The 21725-nt window shown below is 36.4% G+C and overlaps 1 protein-coding gene across 4 annotated transcripts in view; it reads left to right on the forward strand.

The window, feature by feature from the left end:
• The first annotated feature begins 2830 nt into the window (after positions 1-2830).
• The window catches only part of PCDH17 (protocadherin 17), a 114798-nt gene continuing 95903 nt past the window's right edge, over positions 2831-21725 (forward strand). The window contains exons 1-2 of one of the 4 annotated variants that reach the window (XM_031958454.1): positions 2831-7944; positions 15833-15877. In XM_031958454.1, the coding sequence (XP_031814314.1) occupies positions 5356-7944; positions 15833-15877 (2634 nt within the window). In that variant the 5' untranslated portion in view covers positions 2831-5355. The remainder of the gene's footprint in view (positions 7945-15832; positions 15878-21725) is intronic. The other 3 variants (XM_023500581.2, XM_031958455.1, XM_031958456.1) reach the window with 3 other exon arrangements.

Raw genomic sequence — 21725 nt, forward strand, 5'->3', positions numbered from 1 at the left:
GGAATTCTTCTGTTAGGTAAAGGAAGTCAAAACCCAAAATAGGATTTTCAAAGTTGAAAGTAACTATGGATAAGGAAGAACTCACAAAAGGGAGTGTCATTCTCAACAACCATTTCAAAAAAGTAAAATTTCCACTTAAAATTAAGTTTTAAAAAAGTAGATGAAGGGGAAAACTCATTTTGGTATACAACAAACTTTCCATATTCCTACAGATTAGATAGAAAGTATAGCCTACCTATTCTAAATCTAATTCACTCTCCACTTGGCCCCACTTCCATCAGCATATGCCATAAATACACACTATTCCTGCTCAATACACTAGAGGGAGTCAGGGCATAATTACATAAGGGTTTTACATATACATATATTATATGAAAATATGCACATGTATACATGTCTATTAACATAACACTATTTCATTAACTATCCTCTGGGACTTAACCTTTCTGGGTTTAACAGCTATTATTAAAAAATAACAACAACAACGACTTATTTACTTATTTATTCCCACATACATGTCTCTCCATATCTTGTTGGAAAGAGGTTAGAGAACAAATACCAAGGCAGTGTGTAACTATCTAAAGTGCCTTGCATGACTATCTTTGAAGTATTGTGTAGTCACCATAAATAAAAGATTTGGAATGCTTAGAAATCAATTAATTAATTATATTCAGTCCATCCCTTTTATAATTAAGAAATTATCTAGTGATTTTAATATCCATAAAACATCATCTTCCATGTTTGTGGTACAAGGACAGCTCTGTACATATTAGCACCACCAAAGCGCCTGATGTCCTTCAATTATACTTTGCAGGCAACTCATGCATCCAACTTATTTGCAAAACAAGCCCAGCTTTAACAAAGCATTGCATTCCTGATGATTAACTGCAAAATCCTACCCCAAGAGAAACTATCCATTTTGAAAGTGCAGACATCTCAGGATTTGAAATTCTACTAAAAAGAGCAGCGGTTTTAATTTCTAAAATCATTAGAGGCGCTCTTGATTTCCTAATATTTATAGATAGACACAATACTGATTCTAACTTCAGATTAAAGGTTACCCTTCCAAAGAAAACTCTCAGAGAAATTTAAAACAAAATAAAACAAAACAAAGCAAAAACCCAACTCTTTTTACCTGAACCTTAAAACAATTACCCCTGTAATAATTTATATACATGTGCCTGTCTATTTATCTTACTTATAATAGATCTAGATATGATTTTCTTTGTATCCTAAATGATTCAAGTTACAGGTTTGTACATCCGTCATACACAATTTATAAATGGCAACTCAACTTTATATTTATGAATCCTGATCAATATTCCAGCAATCAAAACACTCACCTTTTTTTTTTCTATTTCAATATTCCAATTTTCTTTTTGCACTAAACCTTTCCCCAGGATGGCAGCATCTCAAACAAATTCAGCATCCCTCAGTCCCCACATGTTGATGTTCGAAGAGTTTGGAAAGCGAGGCAGAATCCATGATTCGGGAATGAAGCACAGTTGTAGAGACGTGAGATGAAATGAAGCAGGATTTTTTTTTTTAAACCACAGTGCTACTTAGAAAACAGAAGGTTTAAAGAAAATATCAAAACAATTCAAAGCACTCTCCAAAGCTACTATTAGAGAAACTTATTTTTTTCTGGGGTTTATATTCCTTTTTACCATTTGAAAAAAAATATATGCAGGAGGAATGTAGAAGCTACTTGCAAAATGAGCACCAAAGGTTATATGATCTTTCGAAGACATTAGTTGAAATTACGTTGTAAAGGTTCTTTTTTTTTTTTTTTTTTTTTTAAAGAGGATTGAGGGAAAGTCCCAAGACTAATGTATGGAGGCAGGGAGGGCTCTGGCCTTTGGGGAACCTAGGAGGGAGATCTCAGTTTGTTGATCCTTAGACTGAAATGGGGTAACCGAGGGGCGTTGGCCCCTGAGTATTATAAACCTGATTTAATTTGTGGCAGTCTAAGCTTCTGGTATAGTTGATGCGTGTCTCTTTAAAAGAGAGGCGTTTTTACATTGCTGATACGGTGTATCTATCATTGCGGTTCTGCTTTTCCTCTAAAACACTTTAATAATCGAGTGACTCTCATTGCACGGATACACGAGGACAGCCGATTTTCCCCGAGGTTGAAGAAAGTTGCATATCGATTCCTGTTACAAGCTGCAGACGTACACGCGTGCAGTCACGCGCGCTCTCTCACACACATACAGCTGCATTGCTTTCAGAATAAGCTACAGAGACAACTGAAGTGTGCACAAGAGTGTCTGTTTTCTGACGTCTGTGCATGTATGTGTGTGTGTGAGTGTGTGTGTGTGAGAGAGAGAGAGAGAGAGAGAAAGAGAGAGAGAGAGAGAGAGAGAGAGAGAGAGAGAGAGAGAGAATGAGAGAGAGAAATAGAGACCTAATCCAGCATCTACTGCAAGGTTCCGAATCCTACACACACCCTGGGATCCCGCTTTCCTATGTTTCTTTAACACAGAGAAAAAATAAATTGCTTTCAACCCCCCCCTTTCCCCACCTCGTTTTCTAGTGGAAGACCATGGAGAAAGCTTTTTATATATAGTTAAAAGGCCACAGAGACTCTGCAGTGTAGAAATGAGGCGCTGCAGTTTACAAGCGACAAGCCCTTCTCACATTGTTAGTCTCCAATCTAACTGATCTAATCAATGACACCGAAGCATTGGGGATTCTAGCACCGCCTCCACAAGCCTTTTACCTCTTTTTCATTGGAAGATAGAATAGGAGGCAGGTTCTTATTCTTAACGTTGATTGGCTGGCAGAGAATCAGTATCAATGTTTAAGCAGCGGCGTGAGGTGAATAGAGTCAGTCAGCAAGAGGCACTGGGAGAGAGCTAGAGGGCTGGGAGCCCAGCAAATGCAGCAACAGCAGAAGGGAGACTGAAGAGACGCTACTCCAACTGTTGAATTGAATTCTTCTTATTATTAATTTTAATTTTCTTCACTCGGTTTCGGAGATGGATTTATTTTCTCTGAAATCAGAACATCTTTTGCATGCTGTTGGCTGATCCTGATGAATTCCTGATTGAAAGAGGCCACCCACCCATAACAGAGAGGGGGAAATACCCCACTACAACAGATTGCAGAATTAACTATGCACGTTGGGTCTGGACTTTATGAATAGAGGACAATTGGGGGGGAATACCGAACTGAGAGCCGAGATTGAGCTGTGGAGAGTTACTGGAAACCTACTACATATATATGTATATACATATTTTATTTCCCTAAAAATCTGAAAGATCTCGGGGTGACTCACGCCTAAAATAGAGGACAGAATTAAAAAAAAAATACACCCAGCAAAGCAGACGCCTTCTCGGTGCTGTGGATAAAAGCCTTGTTTTCCAGATCCTCAGCCTCCCGGAGAAAGAGGTATAGTAAAGTACAGCTGGATTCAACACCCCCCCCCCCCTTCCTCCTTTTTCTTCTTCAAAACATGAATCTGATTTTTCTATCTATAGAGTGAGTCAGAGAAGTGTTAGGAAGAAGCTGCAACTAATGTCTGTGAAGGGAGGAACATGAGGCGATAGTGAATGCGATTTGTTCCGCTGGATCTGACTCATCCAGCAGATTGGAACACCTGAATTTCTGGATGTGTCATTCACTTATTTTGGGGGTATTTTAAGAACCTGAAATTTAAAAAACGACAACAAAAAAATCCACCTTTATCTAATAGCCCCCCGAAAGGTAAATCGTCCTGACTTGGCTTACTGCTGCTGTTGCTACTCCCTCTACCAAGATGTCCAGAAAGATCGTTTGAGCCTGAGACTGCAGAATACATTACACCAAACATTAATTTGTATTTGTTTAATTCATTCCCCTTTCGAAACAAAACAAAAAAGGACAATACTTTATTCGCTTAAAATATTTACCACTTTTATTCATCGCCAAGATTTTCTTTTCTAAATGAAGAGGATTGGGAGGTGGCAGAGCCTTTGGAAGGAGATGCTGAATAGAAAGAAAAAAGAAGCACTTGACAGCACAGCCTTGTGAATGCAGAGACTGTTTCCCTTTTAGCCACAGACAAAGTGTATGTATGTGTGTGAGTACTGGGTGGATTTTCTCGCTTTTCCTCCTTTTTTCCCTCCTCCCTCAAATCTGAACATTCAACCATGGGTTGCCTGTTGATTTCCTTTCTATTGGAGAGGAAAGCAAACTGGAATTAAACTGCATCGAGCAAAGTGCTGTTCCCTGAGAGGATGTGGTGGTGGCGGCTGCTACTGGCCTGTCTTAGAGAAATCCAAGAGTGTATATGCAAATGAACATAGACTGAGATATTTTTTCTTTCCTGTACACACATAACGCATAGACACTGCTTCTGCTGCTGATCGGGTTGGGGGTTTCCTGGTTTCGGGGGAGAATTTTTCAAGACGAGAGGGCGGAGGCTGGTAAAGGGAGGAAACTACAAATCCGGACACTAGTTCTTTGCTCTGCATTCTTCTCCCCCTCCCCCCCTTCCCGCCTCCCTTGGGTTGCTTGGAAAGGAAAGGGAGAGAACTACGCCTGCCAGCGAGATGCAGTCCGCCGCTGCCGCCGCCGCCGCTGCAAGCAATGCAAGATTAGATCTCTAAATGCAGCAAAACACTCCCTGAAAACCAACAAGCCCGCGAGGCCACCAGACATTTCTCTGTACACAAGGGAGGGCTTCAAATCTATTTCCGAGACTCGTCTGTTTCCTTTCCCTTATCCCCGTCAATCTCATCACGGGAGATGAGTAACAAGTAAGGATTTCACTTTACGATCCTGCTTAGAGACACACCTCCCGCTCTCTTTATCTCCCTCCGCCTCTATTTTTAATAGTATTTCTGAGACTGCGTGTGAGAGTGGCTTTTCAGCGCACTGGTGGAGTGGGGAAAAGAAAAGAAAAGAAAAACCCTGCGTATTTTAAAAACCATTATCGCTGCCTCCTTGCTCCTTCCTCCTTCCTCTCCCCTCCCCCCGGACGATTTTTTCTCCTTATCATCCACCTCATCGCTGAAGTTTGTGGATCCTGAACTAGAGCTGGGGTTTTCCTGTAGATACGAAGTGCTTGTTTTACCCCTGCGCTCGGAAGCTGCTATTATTTTCACTCAGTGACCCTTAAGCTACGGTCCATTTGCTGCTCCTCGCTCTGGGCAGATGCTGTAGCTCAACAGGTTCAAGGAACTTGGGGAAGAAATAAGAAGAGCCTGAATCAAAAAGCAGCTAGAGGGAGAAGAGAGACAGACCCTGTCTCACGCACGCATATACACAGGAGCACACACACACACACACACACAACCCTGTTGTGTTGCACGCTCGCAGCACACAGACACGCACGTCCTGCAGCTCCTGCCCCCACCCCGTTGGTCTGGGATGTACCTTTCCATCTGTTGCTGTTTCTTGCTCTGGGCTCCCGCCCTCACGCTCAAGAACCTCAACTACTCGGTGCCGGAGGAGCAAGGGGCCGGCACTGTGATAGGCAACATCGGAAAAGATGCGAGGCTGCCACAGCAGGGGCTTCTGCCCCCGGAGCGAGGCGGCGGCGGCGGTGTCAGCATTGGAGCCGGGCGCGGCAAATCGGGCAGCTATCGGGTCTTGGAGAACTCGGCGCCGCACTTACTGGATGTGGACGCTGACAGCGGACTTCTCTACACCAAGCAGCGCATTGACCGAGAGTCCCTGTGCCGCCACAACACCAAGTGCCAGCTCTCCCTAGAGGTCTTCGCCAACGACAAAGAGATCTGCATGATCAAAGTGGAAATCCAAGATATCAACGACAATGCGCCCTCCTTCCCCTCAGACCAGATTGAGATGGACATTTCGGAGAATGCCGCTCCAGGGACTCGCTTCCCACTCACCAGCGCCCACGATCCAGACGCCGGTGACAACGGTCTCCGCACTTACCTGCTCACCCGCGACGACCACGGCCTCTTCGCCCTGGACGTCAAGTCCCGCGGAGATGGCACCAAGTTCCCGGAGCTGGTAATTCAGAAGGCACTGGACCGTGAGCAACAGAATCACCACACCCTAGTGCTGACCGCCCTGGACGGCGGAGAACCGCCCCGTTCAGCCACCATGCAGATCAACGTGAAGGTAATCGACTCCAACGATAACAGTCCCGTCTTCGAGGCTCCCTCCTACCTGGTGGAGCTGCCCGAAAATTCCCCGCTGGGCACGGTAGTTATTGACCTCAATGCCACAGACGCTGACGAGGGCCAGAACGGCGAGGTGCTGTACTCCTTCAGCAGCTATGTGCCAGACCGGGTGCGGGAACTCTTTTCTATTGACCCCGAAACGGGACTGATCCGCGTCAAAGGTAACCTAGACTATGAAGAGAACAGCTTAGTGGAGATTGACGTACAGGCCCGGGACCTGGGGCCCAACCCCATTCCGGCCCATTGCAAGGTCACGGTCAAGCTGATAGACCGCAACGACAATGCGCCCTCCATAGGCTTTGTCTCCGTGCGCCAGGGGGCGCTGAGTGAGGCCGCCCCACCGGGTACTGTCATCGCCCTGGTGCGGGTCACTGATAGGGACTCGGGCAAGAATGGGCAGCTGCAATGTCGTGTCCTGGGCGGAGGAGGGTCGGGAGGGGTACTTGGAGGGAGTGGGACCGGAGGCCCGGTGCCCTTCAAACTGGAAGAGAACTATGACAACTTCTACACTGTAGTGACTGACCGGCCTTTGGACAGAGAGACTCAGGATGAGTACAATGTCACCATCGTGGCTCGGGATGGAGGCTCTCCCTCTCTAAACTCCACGAAGTCATTCTCTGTGAAAATCCTGGACGAGAATGACAACCCGCCTCGCTTCACCAAGGGACTTTACGTGCTGCAGGTGCACGAGAATAACATCCCCGGTGAGTACCTGGGTTCTGTGCTGGCACACGATCCCGACCTGGGCCAAAACGGCACTGTGTCCTACTCCATTATACCCTCACATATCGGGGACGTGTCCATCTATACCTATGTGTCCGTGAACCCCACGAACGGAGCCATCTATGCTTTGCGCTCCTTCAACTATGAGCAGACCAAAGCCTTTGAGTTTAAAGTGTTAGCTAAGGACTCAGGCGCCCCGGCTCATTTAGAGAGCAATGCCACGGTGCGAGTGACTGTGCTGGACGTGAACGACAACGCACCTGTGATAGTGCTTCCCACTCTGCAAAATGACACCGCCGAGCTGCAGGTGCCGCGGAATGCCGGCTTAGGCTATCTAGTGAGCACTGTGCGGGCACTGGATAACGACTTCGGGGAGAGCGGGAGGCTCACGTACGAGATTGTGGACGGCAATGAGGACAACTTGTTCGAGATCGACGCGTCCAGCGGCGAGATCCGCACCCTGCACCCTTTCTGGGAAGACGTGACCCCAGTGGTAGAGCTAGTGATAAAAGTGACGGATCACGGGAAGCCTACCCTCTCAGCCGTCGCTAAGCTCATCATCCGCTCGGTGAGCGGCTCTCTTCCCGAGGGTGTGCCCCGAGTGAATGGAGAGCAGCGCCACTGGGACATGTCCCTGCCACTGATAGTCACCCTGAGCACCATCTCCATTATCCTCCTAGCGGCCATGATCACCATCGCGGTCAAGTGCAAGCGGGAGAACAAGGAGATCCGGACTTACAACTGCCGCATCGCAGAATACAGCCACCCGCAGCTAGGCGGGGGCAAAGGCAAAAAGAAGAAGATCAACAAGAATGATATCATGTTAGTGCAGAGCGAGGTGGAGGAGAGAAATGCCATGAATGTCATGAATGTGGTGAGCAGCCCCTCCTTGGCCACCTCCCCCATGTACTTTGACTATCAGACACGACTGCCCCTCAGCTCGCCCAGGTCTGAGGTGATGTACCTGAAACCTGCCTCCAACAACCTGACTGTTCCTCAGGGGCATGGGGGCTGCCACACCAGCTTCACTGGACAAGGGACTAATGCAACCGAGACACCCTCCACTCGGATGTCCATAATTCAGGTAGGAGACTTTTAGCATAACCTGGGACTTGACTTTAAAGATTTGTTTTTGGAGTTGTCCTGACACCTATCGAACAGGACTGAGACACTGCCAACAGCAGTGAAACCTTCTGGTTTACATTCTGAACACTGTGTGTGTACATACTATAATATATACACAGAAGTATCATCCATGTATGTAAATAACAGCACAAAAATTACAAGATGTATATGTCTTGTTTCTGTTACTTATTTTAACGTGTTTTTTTTTTTTTTGAGACTTCATTTAAAACAAATCATTGAGCAGTGTTCAGTGTTTGTGGTTTGTTTTATTTTATTTTTTATTAGTACATATTTCACTTTATAACGAATAACAAAGAACCCTCCCAACTTTGGGAACTTTTGTTTGATTTGTTAGTGGTTCTTTGTTAACACTGCAAAAAAAATTTTTTTTAATGTATGCTACAAAATGAAGATGTTATATGGGAACAACAAAAATAGCAGTCAGATTTCCAGTAGCCTGAATCAGTGTGAACTATTGTTTACACTAATGTATTTAAATATTAGTTTTATCAAAGCACATTTTAATCGTACATGGATCTAATTTAACAGTCAGATTGAAGTACATCTTAATTTATTAGTGTACTTTTACTTTTCAAATCACAGATATACTTTGAAGCTACTTTTTAAAAGTTTGGATGAAGAAAGGCTCTGGATAATGACTATTACTATATTTAAAATGTCACATTTATGTTGTCCAGTTGTTTTCCTAATATTCTCTTCTGAATCTTTGGAGAAGTGAACTGAGTATATCAGAAGAAAAAAAAAGCTGACACAGACTTATTTTGTGTTTCCTGAAAATGGGAGGAAAAATTGCACTATAGTCACTTGATGTACCAAAAAAAAAAATTAACAATAAAATAAAATAATATTTAAAATGCATTTAAATTCATGAAATGTATATTTGATATGAAAAGAAAATTTCAAATTCCCCAGAACTTTAAATAGATATGTGCATATAAATACATATATGCACACATATATTCTATGCTTTAAATTAAAGGCCATTGACACATGTTAAAGGGAAAAATCCTGAACTTTGAAATAGCATAGATACTTTGATAAATGTAGGAAAACTCCCTCTGCACTAGTCAATTGGAGCTATTCCTCAAGCCGTTGTGGAGTTGTTTCACAACAGCAACTTAATTTTATGTTAAATATGCATTTGCATTGCTACCAATTTACTTTAGTGGAGATAATACTTGAAATCTAAAATTGAACTTATCAGAAAGTGACGCTTTAGGGAAAATGAACTATGTTGGAGGTAAAAGCAAGATAATTGATTTTTACACTTATGTGCTTTAAAAATCAAATAACTTTTGATAGCACTTGTTTTGGGTAGTTTTTTATTTATTGTTAAACTTAAGTGCTCAAAATGCTAAGTCCACTCTTTTTGTTTTTGTTTTTGCATATAACTGTAATAGTTGCTAAAAAGAAGCAAATTATATTTTCCCACAATAATGTAATGTCTCCATAACGTAACTAATAATGTACTAATTATTGCTACTGAATTTGAAGCTATCATTTGTAGTGTTAAATCCCAATGGTTGGAATTTTTATTTATTTATTCATTTTTTACAGTGTTTACTGTATACTTAAACGTGATTTTTTTTTTTTTTTGGAGATCTATATAAAACTCAAAGAGGAAATTCCTCCCTTGAAAAGGTGTTTTGTGGTTTCTATGAAAGTCTTTCTGTGGCTATTAAATATTCTTTTCACGGTTATCTACATCTCTAAGAAGAAGAGAGTTTTATGCTAACAAATTTATATGTAGGTATTTATTAGATAAATGCACAAATATATTGCCTTCAATTGCCTTCACTTTTTTTAAAACTTCCTTGCCTAAAAAGTTGTAATATGGTAGATAAATCCTCAGGCTCTCACTTTTTATCTCCACAAGTCAAATTCTTATTGGAATTTCCAGTAGAAATGGAATTGGAGTAGGAGAATACATACCTAAAGAGTCTGAGGCATTAGTTAGTTTGGGCAGGATATATCTGGGATTGAATCAGCTATACTATTTTGAGGAGACAGATTCCAAGTGTTTCCACAAACACCTGGAAAGGCTTTTATCTGTTCTTAACTAGAACCTAGTTAGTAGATTGAATTCCTTTAAAATTAAAAAAAAAAAAATATATATATATATATATATATCAATTCCAACACAGAAAATTTCATATTTAGTTTGCAGAAAGCAAAGAACATCTCATCCCTGTTCTTTCCTTTTTCCTCATTAAAATACATTTCAGCAAAATAATCAATAATATAGTTTGAGAAATTAGTTTTAGTTTTAGAAGCTGAAACAAGCGTTGGTCTGGACATGACATTCTTTGATGTGGGACCTCTACTAAAGTAGTCTTGACACTTATTTGGGAAAGAGGGCTGAGAGGTTATGTGACTTGCCCAATCAGACATTGTCAGATGCTGTGTCAGACTTGAATTCAGTCTTTCAGAATTCTGAGGCCTATCCGCTTATCCTTAAAATTTGTTTAACGTTTTTGTCAACATTACATACATCATTTTTTCTTTTTTTCTTCTTCAAAGTTGTCCTCCCTTTGGTGCTTCTATATGTGGCCTGGAAGGCCTTTAAGAACACCCTTGGGGACCTGTCTCATTTTATTATCCACCTGATTAGCATGGTACACTTTGGCTTATGTTGCACACCTATTTTTAATTATTTTTTAGATGTATATGGTTTAACCCTAAATATAATGTATTTGATGTATTAAATTAAGGACAATGAATGGTCCTTTTAATTTAGTTATTGTTTTGCAAATGCTTTAAAACAGAGCATAATACTTTAAGCACCTAGGTATACCATCATCTTACTTTGGGTCAATAAGATGGTTTTACACTCTTGTTACTCACCTGCAGTAATATACAACTGAATAAAAACTTGACATGAACTTCTGGGTAGATATTATAGCTATGTAATATATGTTTGATTTACTTATGTAAGCAAAGGAAGTTCAGTACTGAAGTACTGAGGTTTACTTATAAGTATGTTAAGGACTAACAGAACTACTAAATCTCACATTTTATGTCTGTCCAAAGTAGAATCATATATATAATAAATATAAGAACTGTACAGATTCCAAAAATTGTGGCTATATTTTGTAGGCACACCTGTGTCAAAACCATACTTTAACTGAATTTCGATGTAACATTAAGAATTCTATTCATGCCACAGTCAAAATAAAGCACTATTTTATTCACTGTTAACATCAGGACAAATTCTAATACACTATTTATTTGTCAGCTAAACTAGCAGAAAACCAAACTCTGTGCAAAAACATCTAATTATCAGGTGTTTTCTCCATAGATTCTTTATAGAGAAACAGTGATGTAAAAGATGGATATACACTTTTCTAACCAGCTAGTTGTAGTCCAAAGCTTAGCCAATGTTCACAGGAAGTAGAAATGCTTTTAAACATATGTTTAGATATTTTATTAATTTAAATTATATGATTAGGAAACATTCAATGGCCACTTTCTTTGGGGAACATTGATGGAACAAAAGGACTTTAGGCTTAAGATAAAAATTTTACTAGAAAAGATCAAATGAGGCTTTAAGTGTCTTTTTATCTACATTCTGACAAATATGCATACCTTAGGGAATTCTCATGTGGCATGCTAAAATGAAGCACCAATCATTAATGATACTTGAAAGCAGCCACTGTTCATGCCCTGTTAACAAAGGTAATAAGTCTCAGAATAACTCTATCAGGAGCTGATTTGGGGTGGGGGAGGAAGATAATCCTCTAGAAGCTGGAGGAATCCCAAATTTTCTTGCTGCTCTAATGCCTTCAGACTTTCTATAATGTTATTGCAAGAAACTTTTATGAGCATCCTTAGAAGGAATTATGCTTAGTTTACATTTTTAGTACAACTGAAATAATTGAAAGAAAAAAAAGCAGTTGCATTCTTTTCTAGTGTTTTAAAACTCCAATTTCAAATAACTCCTATTAACTTCAACTTCATAGAGTTTATAGAAATGGTGTAAGATCTTCTTGATTTGTTACAGACTTTTCAGTCAAAGAAAATGAAGTACATGTTTTCAGAAGGAAAATGCACATTTGAAATATGCACCATTTAGCTAAGGTAGTCTCTAATGTTTGCCCAAAATTCTAAATGTGATTAAATCAGTGAGAAATAGGTAAATGAACTGTGTGGAAAGAGAGGGTCACAAGTAGCCTTAGCACCTTTGAGTGAAAAAAGGTAAGGAGAAACTTCTATATGCTTTATTGATCCCATTAGAAAATGCCTAAGGCAATCCATAAGGCAAATTAATGATTTTGAGTTGCTGGAAGCTAACTTGGGGATGTGGTACAGCCAACTAACTCTACTGGACATTTGTATGTATTCACCCCCTCCAAATTCTCAGGAGCCATAAAGATTGAGTTTGGAGATTCACCAGATTCATACTTTGTTAATTATACAGAATTATGCTAAAATATTTTTCAATTTATTTTTTGTAAGGTAAAATAACATTTCTGCCCTTTGGCTCATAAATGACAGGTTAACTGGCCGATTTACTCACCCATTATTATAATCAATATTCAAACTGCACAGACATGTGCAACCTGATTTCTTTTTTTCCCTCATAACATTTAGGGAATTACAAAATAGAACTTAAAACAAACAACCAAACACACACACACACACACACACACACACACACACACACACATACACATACACGCAAACAAACAAACAAACAAACAAAAATACCTCTGAGATTCAGGGAAGCTGTGACAAGCCAAAGGATACATTGCTAATTGGCACTATTGCCCAGAGCAGAACCTAAGATTATTCACTCCCAGTCAAGTGTTTTTTAGACCAAAACCCTGAGTTATTTTGAGTATCTGGGACTTGTTATACATGAGAATATCCTTTGATATATCTCAAAACAGACCCTAGCTTGGTCAATGATATAATTTAAGTGCTTAATACAAGTTCTTAAAGATGAAGTTAAAATGACACAGAAAAAAACATATCAGGTTAAAAAAAAATCAGATAAAATGATGTATTAGCCACAAAAGTGCTTGAAGAATTTAGAGTGAATCTAAATTATAATTGTGTTGTTATTATTAATCATTTGAGAAATAGGACCCTGAATTATCATTTTTCAAATGTTTAATAATCCTATTAAATGCAAAATTAGCAGCACAATATGAATATTAAATTATAGAAGTAATTGAATAATTATGATACATAGAAGTAAAATGATATATAGAAATATTTGATTTTCAAATATTTAATTTGATATGTTGACTTGATATAATTAAAAATTTACTTTGTGAATTAGCTACAGCCTTTAATAAAATTAGCAAAATGATATCTATAGTCATTTATATTTTTTACATATGAACCATATGTAGCCCCCAGATGAAAATTCAACAACCTTTTTCTAAAGAAAAGGAAATACTTTCAATTTCACCTAAAGAATTTAAATTTTAATTTATTCTTATCAAAAATTAGAATGTATGAGAAGGTAACTTGTAGAAGCTGTATAAGGCACAACTTGGTGAATAAATGACTTCACTTGGGAGAGTTTATATATATATATATATATATATATATATATATACACATATACTTAATTATTTTCTCAGTATGTAGTGGGCATATATGATTATTTTAAAGGCAAACATTGATGCTATCTTAAAGTTTACATATTTTATTCTAAACTTTCCATATATTACTCTTAAAGCAATCAATTATCAAGCAGACTGAAGGATTAGGTCAAATTCACATATTCAAGGAAAAATTCTGAATTAAGGTTTCCTCAGTTGCATTATTCAAAACTAGATTTTTCTGTTTCATCTTTATAGATTAATCAAGACTATTAATTTTTTTTGCTATTGACAATGCATGTTATATAATGTCATCACATTTTTTCATAAACAAATATGTACATTATCAAAAAACAAAACCATCCAAACCAAACAAAGCCATTTACCAAAATATATTATAGACAAGATCTAAATTGATGATGGCTTGTATGTTTGGAAAAAGAAAAGTCATTTCTAAATATAACGTAAAGCACTAAAGTATTTGTTTTTCACTTTTTAAAGAAATGCACTGCTTTGAAATGTAATTCATGTATATATTTACATGTGTATGTATAATGCATACATACTTATTCATTTCAGCAAGAATATCCTTCTACAATTTTTCCTCATTACATAAATAACTTCCTTACAACATTATAGCTATTAGGAAACTTTCCCACCCCATAGGATATACATTTCACCAAACAGTTACATTTGGATAACAAGTGAGACCTTAACAATCCTAAAGTTAAATCAGTTAAAAGAAGGGAGAGGGCTATAAAAATCAGAACAATGTATATAAAGATGTTATAGATATACTTTAAGCTTAATGCTAAATATATCAAGAAAATGAAATATGTATGTAAAATATACATGTGTCTTTATATATACCAATAAGTATATATGCATATATATGTATGTTTATATGTGCATGTGTATGTATTTCCATACACACATGTTTGGAAATTAAAGTTTTTGTTAGAATAAAAAGTAAAGAAGGAATAAACTACTAGACCTGGGCTTCTCACAATTATAAATGAAAACTTAGTCTCTTAAAAATGTTGGCAGGAAAATTCTTACACATCCCCAGCTAATTATGTTATTCCCATTGCTTTAGAATATGTTCCCTACAGTAATGCTACTGTTTATTAAAACCCCAAGGGCACTACCTTCAAGTTTTATTTTTGTAAGACATTTATGATTATACATATACATGCATGCATGCATATATGTGTGTACATATATAATCATGAAGACAGAGGTGCAAATAAAAATATGTGCATGGATGCATGCATGATGGATTGATATATGCTTGTATGCTTTAAATAATGCCTTCACATTTTAGCATAACATAAAATTTCTTGGATTGTCACTGTCACTATGAATATTGGTTGGCTTTTACCCTTCCCTCAGTTTAAATTAATCAGTCCTTTTCTCATCTACTAATAATCCACTTCAGTCATGGTAATACACACAAGTATATCTTTGCAGTTAACATAGTATTTTGCAGTTAGTTACAACCTTCATTGGTGATTTTGACATTGACATATCATAGGTCTCCAGTTACTTAAAATAAATTACCTTTAATAGCAAAGACTATAATGGTATCAACAATCTGTGACTAAGCAAAAATGTGTTAGAGTCTCCTTTGCCTTCTACTGTAAAACTACCCATTATTTTCAAGATAAAATGGGGGGGGGGGAGTTTGATCAAAATTAAATGTACCATTTTGTTATGTGGGTGGCATCACTCATAAAAATACTGTAAATTCTTTCAGTGATAGACATGTGAAATGATTTTCAGATTGTGTTTGAGAAAATATATTGATAAATGTGTAACATACTTTTATTTGTCTGTTCTAGTCTTAGTGACATTATGATTACTGGTATTTGCAGTCCTTGCCCTGGAATTCTTCCAGGCAGTTTTATTGTATTGAAATGGCTCTTACAGTTCATTGAGCATCCAGCATAACATTGCTGAATATGATTGGCGCGTTTGCATATATTTATTCGGAAAAAATCAGGCAGTTAAACTGCATAATTATGGGAAAACGAATCATAACAATAAAAGACCATTTAAGTTAACAAGCTTTGTGATCAAAGGATAAATACAGGTTGGATAAATGAGACTCTAGATGTAACTAATCTACATAAATAGGCTTTGGTCTGATTAGAGGAAAGGAATATATTAAAATAATTTAGTGGTATTAAAAACATTTTGCTTCAGTCATTTTTATAACATCAAAACTTACACCATCTTATTTTTTTTCCCTTAAATTTCTATTCAATTCAATAGCCAGGAACACTATTGATGGTGGAAGGACGATGTGAAGCAGCTCAGGTAAACAAAAATACCATTTCATAAGTTTCCATTTAGTTTTTGAGCACATTGTGTCCAAAATGCGTAACGTTTTAAAAACTTGAAATGGCTTTTTGATTGATTTTTAATTAAAGAAAAACATTAAAGGGACAATTTCTTGTTTACTGTCTTTATCAGCTAAAAGCAGCCTTTGTACTGTTTGAAAGCTGAAGCATTAAAAATCAATTTCAAGTCTTCAAAGCTATAAACCCTTACTTGCTTTGTAGATATATACTGTTTTAAAAACCATAGCATGCATGCTTGTCAAGGAAATTAAAATAAATAGTAAATAATGGCTTTGTCATAATTGTGAACGATTTAAATGTATTCTTAATGATAGCTAATGACATCTTCAAAAGTAACTTCAGAATCACACTATGAAGCCTTTAAATTATTTCTTACAGCAGTATTACCTTTTTTAAAAGATTTTCTTAACTTTTCTTGGCAGTAATTAAAAATAAACATGGTAATTCAAATTTAAGACATATTAATCAATATTGTTACTTATAATATTTCTACATGCATCATTACAGATTACTAAGCATCCATTTAAACATAAAATTGTAGCCTGCTGTTCAATAAAACATGCTGAAGTACACAAAATTGAATTAGAAAGCATTCCAAGTGCCAATATTTGAACTCAGTAAAATACTCAAGCTACAGGTTGCTTAACATATATTTATATATGAACTTCCATAAGGTACAAAGTTACAAAGAATCTTTCTTATTCAATGATTATAATATCATTCTATAAAATTGTATATTAGGAGTCTAGAATGTGAACCTATTTAGCATAGAGTTGTGCTTAAAGCCTACTCATACCCAAAGCATACAGCTTACTTCACCTAAACATAACTATTTTCTACAAATGGCCAAACAAATATATCCCCCAAATCTGTTAATTTCATTTAGTTTCATAGTGCATCCGATAGCAGCCTATTAAGCTAATTCTGATGATTGAATATTTTATAGATTTGCTGTTTTGCATAACACTTGTATAATTTGATATGCAGATTTGAAGATCATAAAAACAATTCAGCCTTAATGATCATGAGAAGGATTATTTAGACACAGCTGTACAATATCCAGTCAGTATGCTTTTTACTGTGATCATATCATTTCAGTAGATCAAAAATAATAACAAGCATGACTTCTAGTATTTGGGGAAAAGTTTAAAAGCCTAAAATATTGGGATAAAATTCTAGTGAATTATCTCAATATTTACACTGCCCTTCAAACCAAACAAATGAAAATGATTTTTTAAAAAGAGAAACCTACAATGTTAAAAATATGTAACGTTGATACTAAACAGTATGCTTCTAATTGGTTTCAATAAGCATAAATAAGGCAATTCATAGAAATTTTCTAACTGGGCTTTAAAACATCATTAGATATTCAGTAGTCCACCAATAGCTAACAGAAGAAGTTGTCTAATTGTAGATGAATTGTGCTGTCATGTTGTCTTGGGATGGCAGTAGTGTAGGAAAGCTTCAGTTTCTACTATGAAGCTAAGTATATACATCTTCCTTAAACTTACACATCCCACTGTCAACCTTCAGGACTGAGAATAATGATGAAGAAAAAGTGTAAGTCATGCAGAGTGCAGAGTAATCAACCCTCTATCATTTTTATTAATGGCAGTGGGTATTAAAAAGTACACATTAACTTGAATTCACATAGCTTTAAGGTAAGGTACTAATCAGTCAACTGTTTAGCCAGTGGGTATGAGATTATAATTGTTTGCTTTCTGATTGCTCTAAATCTACCCGATTTTTTTTGTCTGTATTATAAATGAGCTATTTTAGTTTTAAGCTCTCTCTCTCTCTCTCTCTCTTTCTCTCTATCTCAATGCATGATGTGATCACATGAAATTGTGGACTTAAGAAACAATCATAACAAAAATAAATCTCACTTTTTATTTTACAACAGTTTAGATAGAAATAGGACTAGGACAAAGTATAATCCCATTATTGCTTATTATTATTATTATTATTATTATTATATTTATTCTTCTATGTGCTTTTGCCCAGGTGGATTAAATAGCTGTTTTAAGAAAATAATTAAACAAAAGTATCATCATCAATATCAGTCATCATTATAAACATTATATATATTGTGCAGGATTAGATAAATAATAATAATAAGTTGGCTTTTGTGTTGTGTGGGGAAATATATATGTCTGGTTTAGTATATAAATAAAAAGACACATTTCTGTCAAACAGATTTACAAATGACCAAATAGGATTTTAATTTTAACTTATATTTAAAGTATGCAAGTTTACAGTTTGAATTTTGGCATTTACATTCATGATAATTATTAGCTAACTTTCCAGATCTTGACCTTTTTAGTGAAGCTACTGTTTATCCCTAGATAAGAAGAAGAAAGGAAATCAAGAATTTATGCTGTTAAACAAATATAAACCCCAGGAATTTGGGATAGTTATTGGTGCAAATCTATTGTAAATTGCCTGGATTGGCATTAGATGTGGCTATACCAACAAATGAGGCAATAGGCCCACATATTGAGAAGCTGGGGGAGGAAGGGGATGCATTTAAAAGATACTTTTTTTTGTTCTGATTTAAATTTTGAGCAATAGGCTTTCCACAGTATTTTATAATCAAGACAATTACATAGTAATTTGGGTTAGAATGCATGCCCAGTTTCCCATCTCAAAACCCAATTTGTTACCACCTGTGGCTATTTCTATTAAAAAAAGAAACATAATTACTATGAGTCTCAGCAGTCTAAGAGTAAATTTTTGCAATTACAATACCTCCCTTGGGCAGATGTGTGAAAATGGCAGATTAATTCCTGCCAGGATCTGTCTGTTCCTTGTGTAGTTTTCAGTTTGCAAGTGGTTTGGTATTGCCTACTCATTAGAGTGGCACTGTTTGCTATGGTTAAAGGTTATGTCAGTGTTTCCATAGTAAATCTCTAGAAATAGAGATCCACAAATCTCCTATTAAATTTTGCTTTGGGCAAAAGTTGACATGTAAAGAAGGTCTAAGAAGGGAGTAAAGATTCACTCCTAACTCCCTCATTCCTCCAACCTTTCTTATTGCCCCCTTTGAGTTTGAAGAAAAGGAAATTGGGCTAACTGCCAATGTTGAGACAGTCAGAATTGTTTAGCAGGCAAGTACTAAGGAGCCCTTTGGAGAATAAAAACATCCCTATATAGAACATCTTAAGGAGTTACTTTGATCTGATTTTTACTTAAGTAAAAGTATATTTCTGTTACTTAATATTTCTTAATTTAAAGAAAAATTAGAAATTAGGAGAAGTCTCTTTACCTCTGTTTTCTTGTAAATAAATAAATACGTATTTGAGGAATTGATATGGACTGGAATACTCCAAAAGCTCTGTAAATTCTTAATGTGCCAAATGGCACCTGATTCTAAGTGAAAAAAAAAATTGTTTCTCTTCCTAGGGAAAGAGAAAGGGAGAAGGGTAGAGAAGAGATTTATATTTCTTTATCAGCTGAAGTATATTTCTAACACCCATTCCACCCACCAAGTAATGAGAAGAGGTACCAATTCTATAATCTCATGAAGGCCCTTTAAAAAAAAAAGAGTTATATGAATACGAGAATATTTTAGGAAAAAATGGAATTAATCAAAACTGACAGTTTTTTTAGAGGATGATTTCTACAAATAGATTAAATTTTATAAATATATATTATTGAGTTATAATTTAATAATATATTAGAAGGAAAACTGTAGATAATACTAACACTACATGTTGCATATAATTTTATGCATTACATTTTAGAGAGCAATCAAAGCATCTTGTAGTAGTTTGAACTAAAAAAAAATTAAAAGTGAATTGGCATATTTTAATAATTTCAAAATACGTTTGAAAACACTTTTTCAAAATAAAAACAGATGTACTGATATTAATTTAATTCCAATTATACACAAAAATAACTGAACAAAGTCATCTATTAAACAGTATTGACCTATTCTATATTTCTCAATTTCAAGCCGGGAATTCAACATGTATCTTCACCTTGCAAACAGTCTATCTAATAGATAGATATATTGTTATTTGTACTGTAATAACCAACCTTTCTTGCTGTGGGTGATAAAATGATTCTTTTTAGGTCAAGTATAATTTTCTTTCTACATAATGTGATTTTGTCAGGAGGCCTTATTTATTTGGTAATTAAGGAAACAAGATGCTAGTTCTAAAGGTGTCACTAATTTTATTCTATATTACTTAAATCTATTCCTAGATGGCATTAAAGAGTATCTTTGTGTACCTTTCATGAAATGCATCAAAGCTTTTTTTAACATATAATTTTAAGAATTTTAAACTCATAAATTACAAATAAATAAATTCTATAAAATTATATTTGATTTCAGCTGCTATTCAGTTTTGATAAGAACACTATAATAAACCTTATCATTTGCTATCCTTGTTACTGAATAGTTATGCTTCAGCAATGCTACTTCTATCACTCAAAAAATTATTATACAGTTATTATTATTTTTTTTTGGCATTCATTAGTTTCAGTCATGCCTGACTCTTTCTGATCCCATTTGGGGGTCTTTTGGCAAAGATTTTACAGATCAGGAAATTGAAGCAAACAGGGTTAAGTGATTTGCATAAGATCACACTGTTAGTAAGCAGTTGAGGCAGGATTTGAACTCAGTAATATAAGTCTTTCTGATTTCGGGTCCAGTGCTCTCTCCACTATGGCATGTAGCTGCTTCTTTAATCAGTTTAGATTCAGGTTTATAACAAATCTATATATATATCCTGAATGGCTGCAAGGCATAGTAACTATGTACTAAATAACAACTCCCACATCAGCGAAGTTAAACAAACTTTTCACTAAATCAATTCATTAAATCAATATAAAATGGTAAAATAATTAAAATCACTATTGAAAAAGCTCAGCCTGTAGAAAATTCCCTGAAACAAAATTTTATTACACTGACTCTTTAAATTTCACTTGGATTTTGAATATAAAATAGTCCTAAAGTTTGGTTTGGAGAAGAAGAAGAATATGATTTTCTGTAAAGATAGAACCAGAGTTATTATTTAGATTGAGCTGGAGAATAATTACATTTCTAATTCATTCATTTGCCTAAAAGTTTTCATTTCTTAAAGTAGATCGAGTGACATATAGCAGACATATACAAAACTGACAAGCTTTGGAATCCCAAGTTGAAAAACTGTAAGAAATTCAAATAGAGGATTGTCTAAAAAATATAAGTGAAAGGGAGAATATGGTGTTTTAGTAACTCTACTAATGCCCACTCCTGCTCTCCCAAATTATCTTTTGCTTGTAGGATTATGTCAACATAAAACTAATGAATGCAATTGAACACTAAACATAATTTTCCCTTAAAGTATTTGAATGTTTGAAAGAGAAATAGGACTAGTTTTGAGGAATGAAGTTGATGCTGGAAACTGTCCTTAAATATTGTTTCAGGAAAGAAGAGTCTGCTGTAGTCTAAGCAAGGACTTTCTTGGTGTCAGCTATGTACAGGCTTCCCTGCTGATACTTCTTTCAATATATTCTGATTGTATTAGTCACTACTGGAGCCATACACACTTACCAACCTTTATAACTTCAAGTCTAAAACTCATGTTCAGCATAGCACTGGATTTCCTCCCCTAGGGATAGGACAGAGAGTAATACTGTGATTTCATTGATAAAGGGAAAGCTCTTCTACCAGTCCATGTCAGCAACTTCTTCTATATAACTTAAAGCATTGGAGAATAACCTAAACTACTGAAAAGTTAAATGATTTGACTGGTCATTCTCTCTCTCTCTCTCTCTCTCTCTCTCTCTCTCTCTCTCTCTGTGTGTCTCTCTGTCTC

Source organism: Sarcophilus harrisii, chromosome 3 (genome assembly GCF_902635505.1).
Source record: "Sarcophilus harrisii chromosome 3, mSarHar1.11, whole genome shotgun sequence".
Lineage (NCBI taxonomy): Eukaryota > Metazoa > Chordata > Mammalia > Dasyuromorphia > Dasyuridae > Sarcophilus > Sarcophilus harrisii.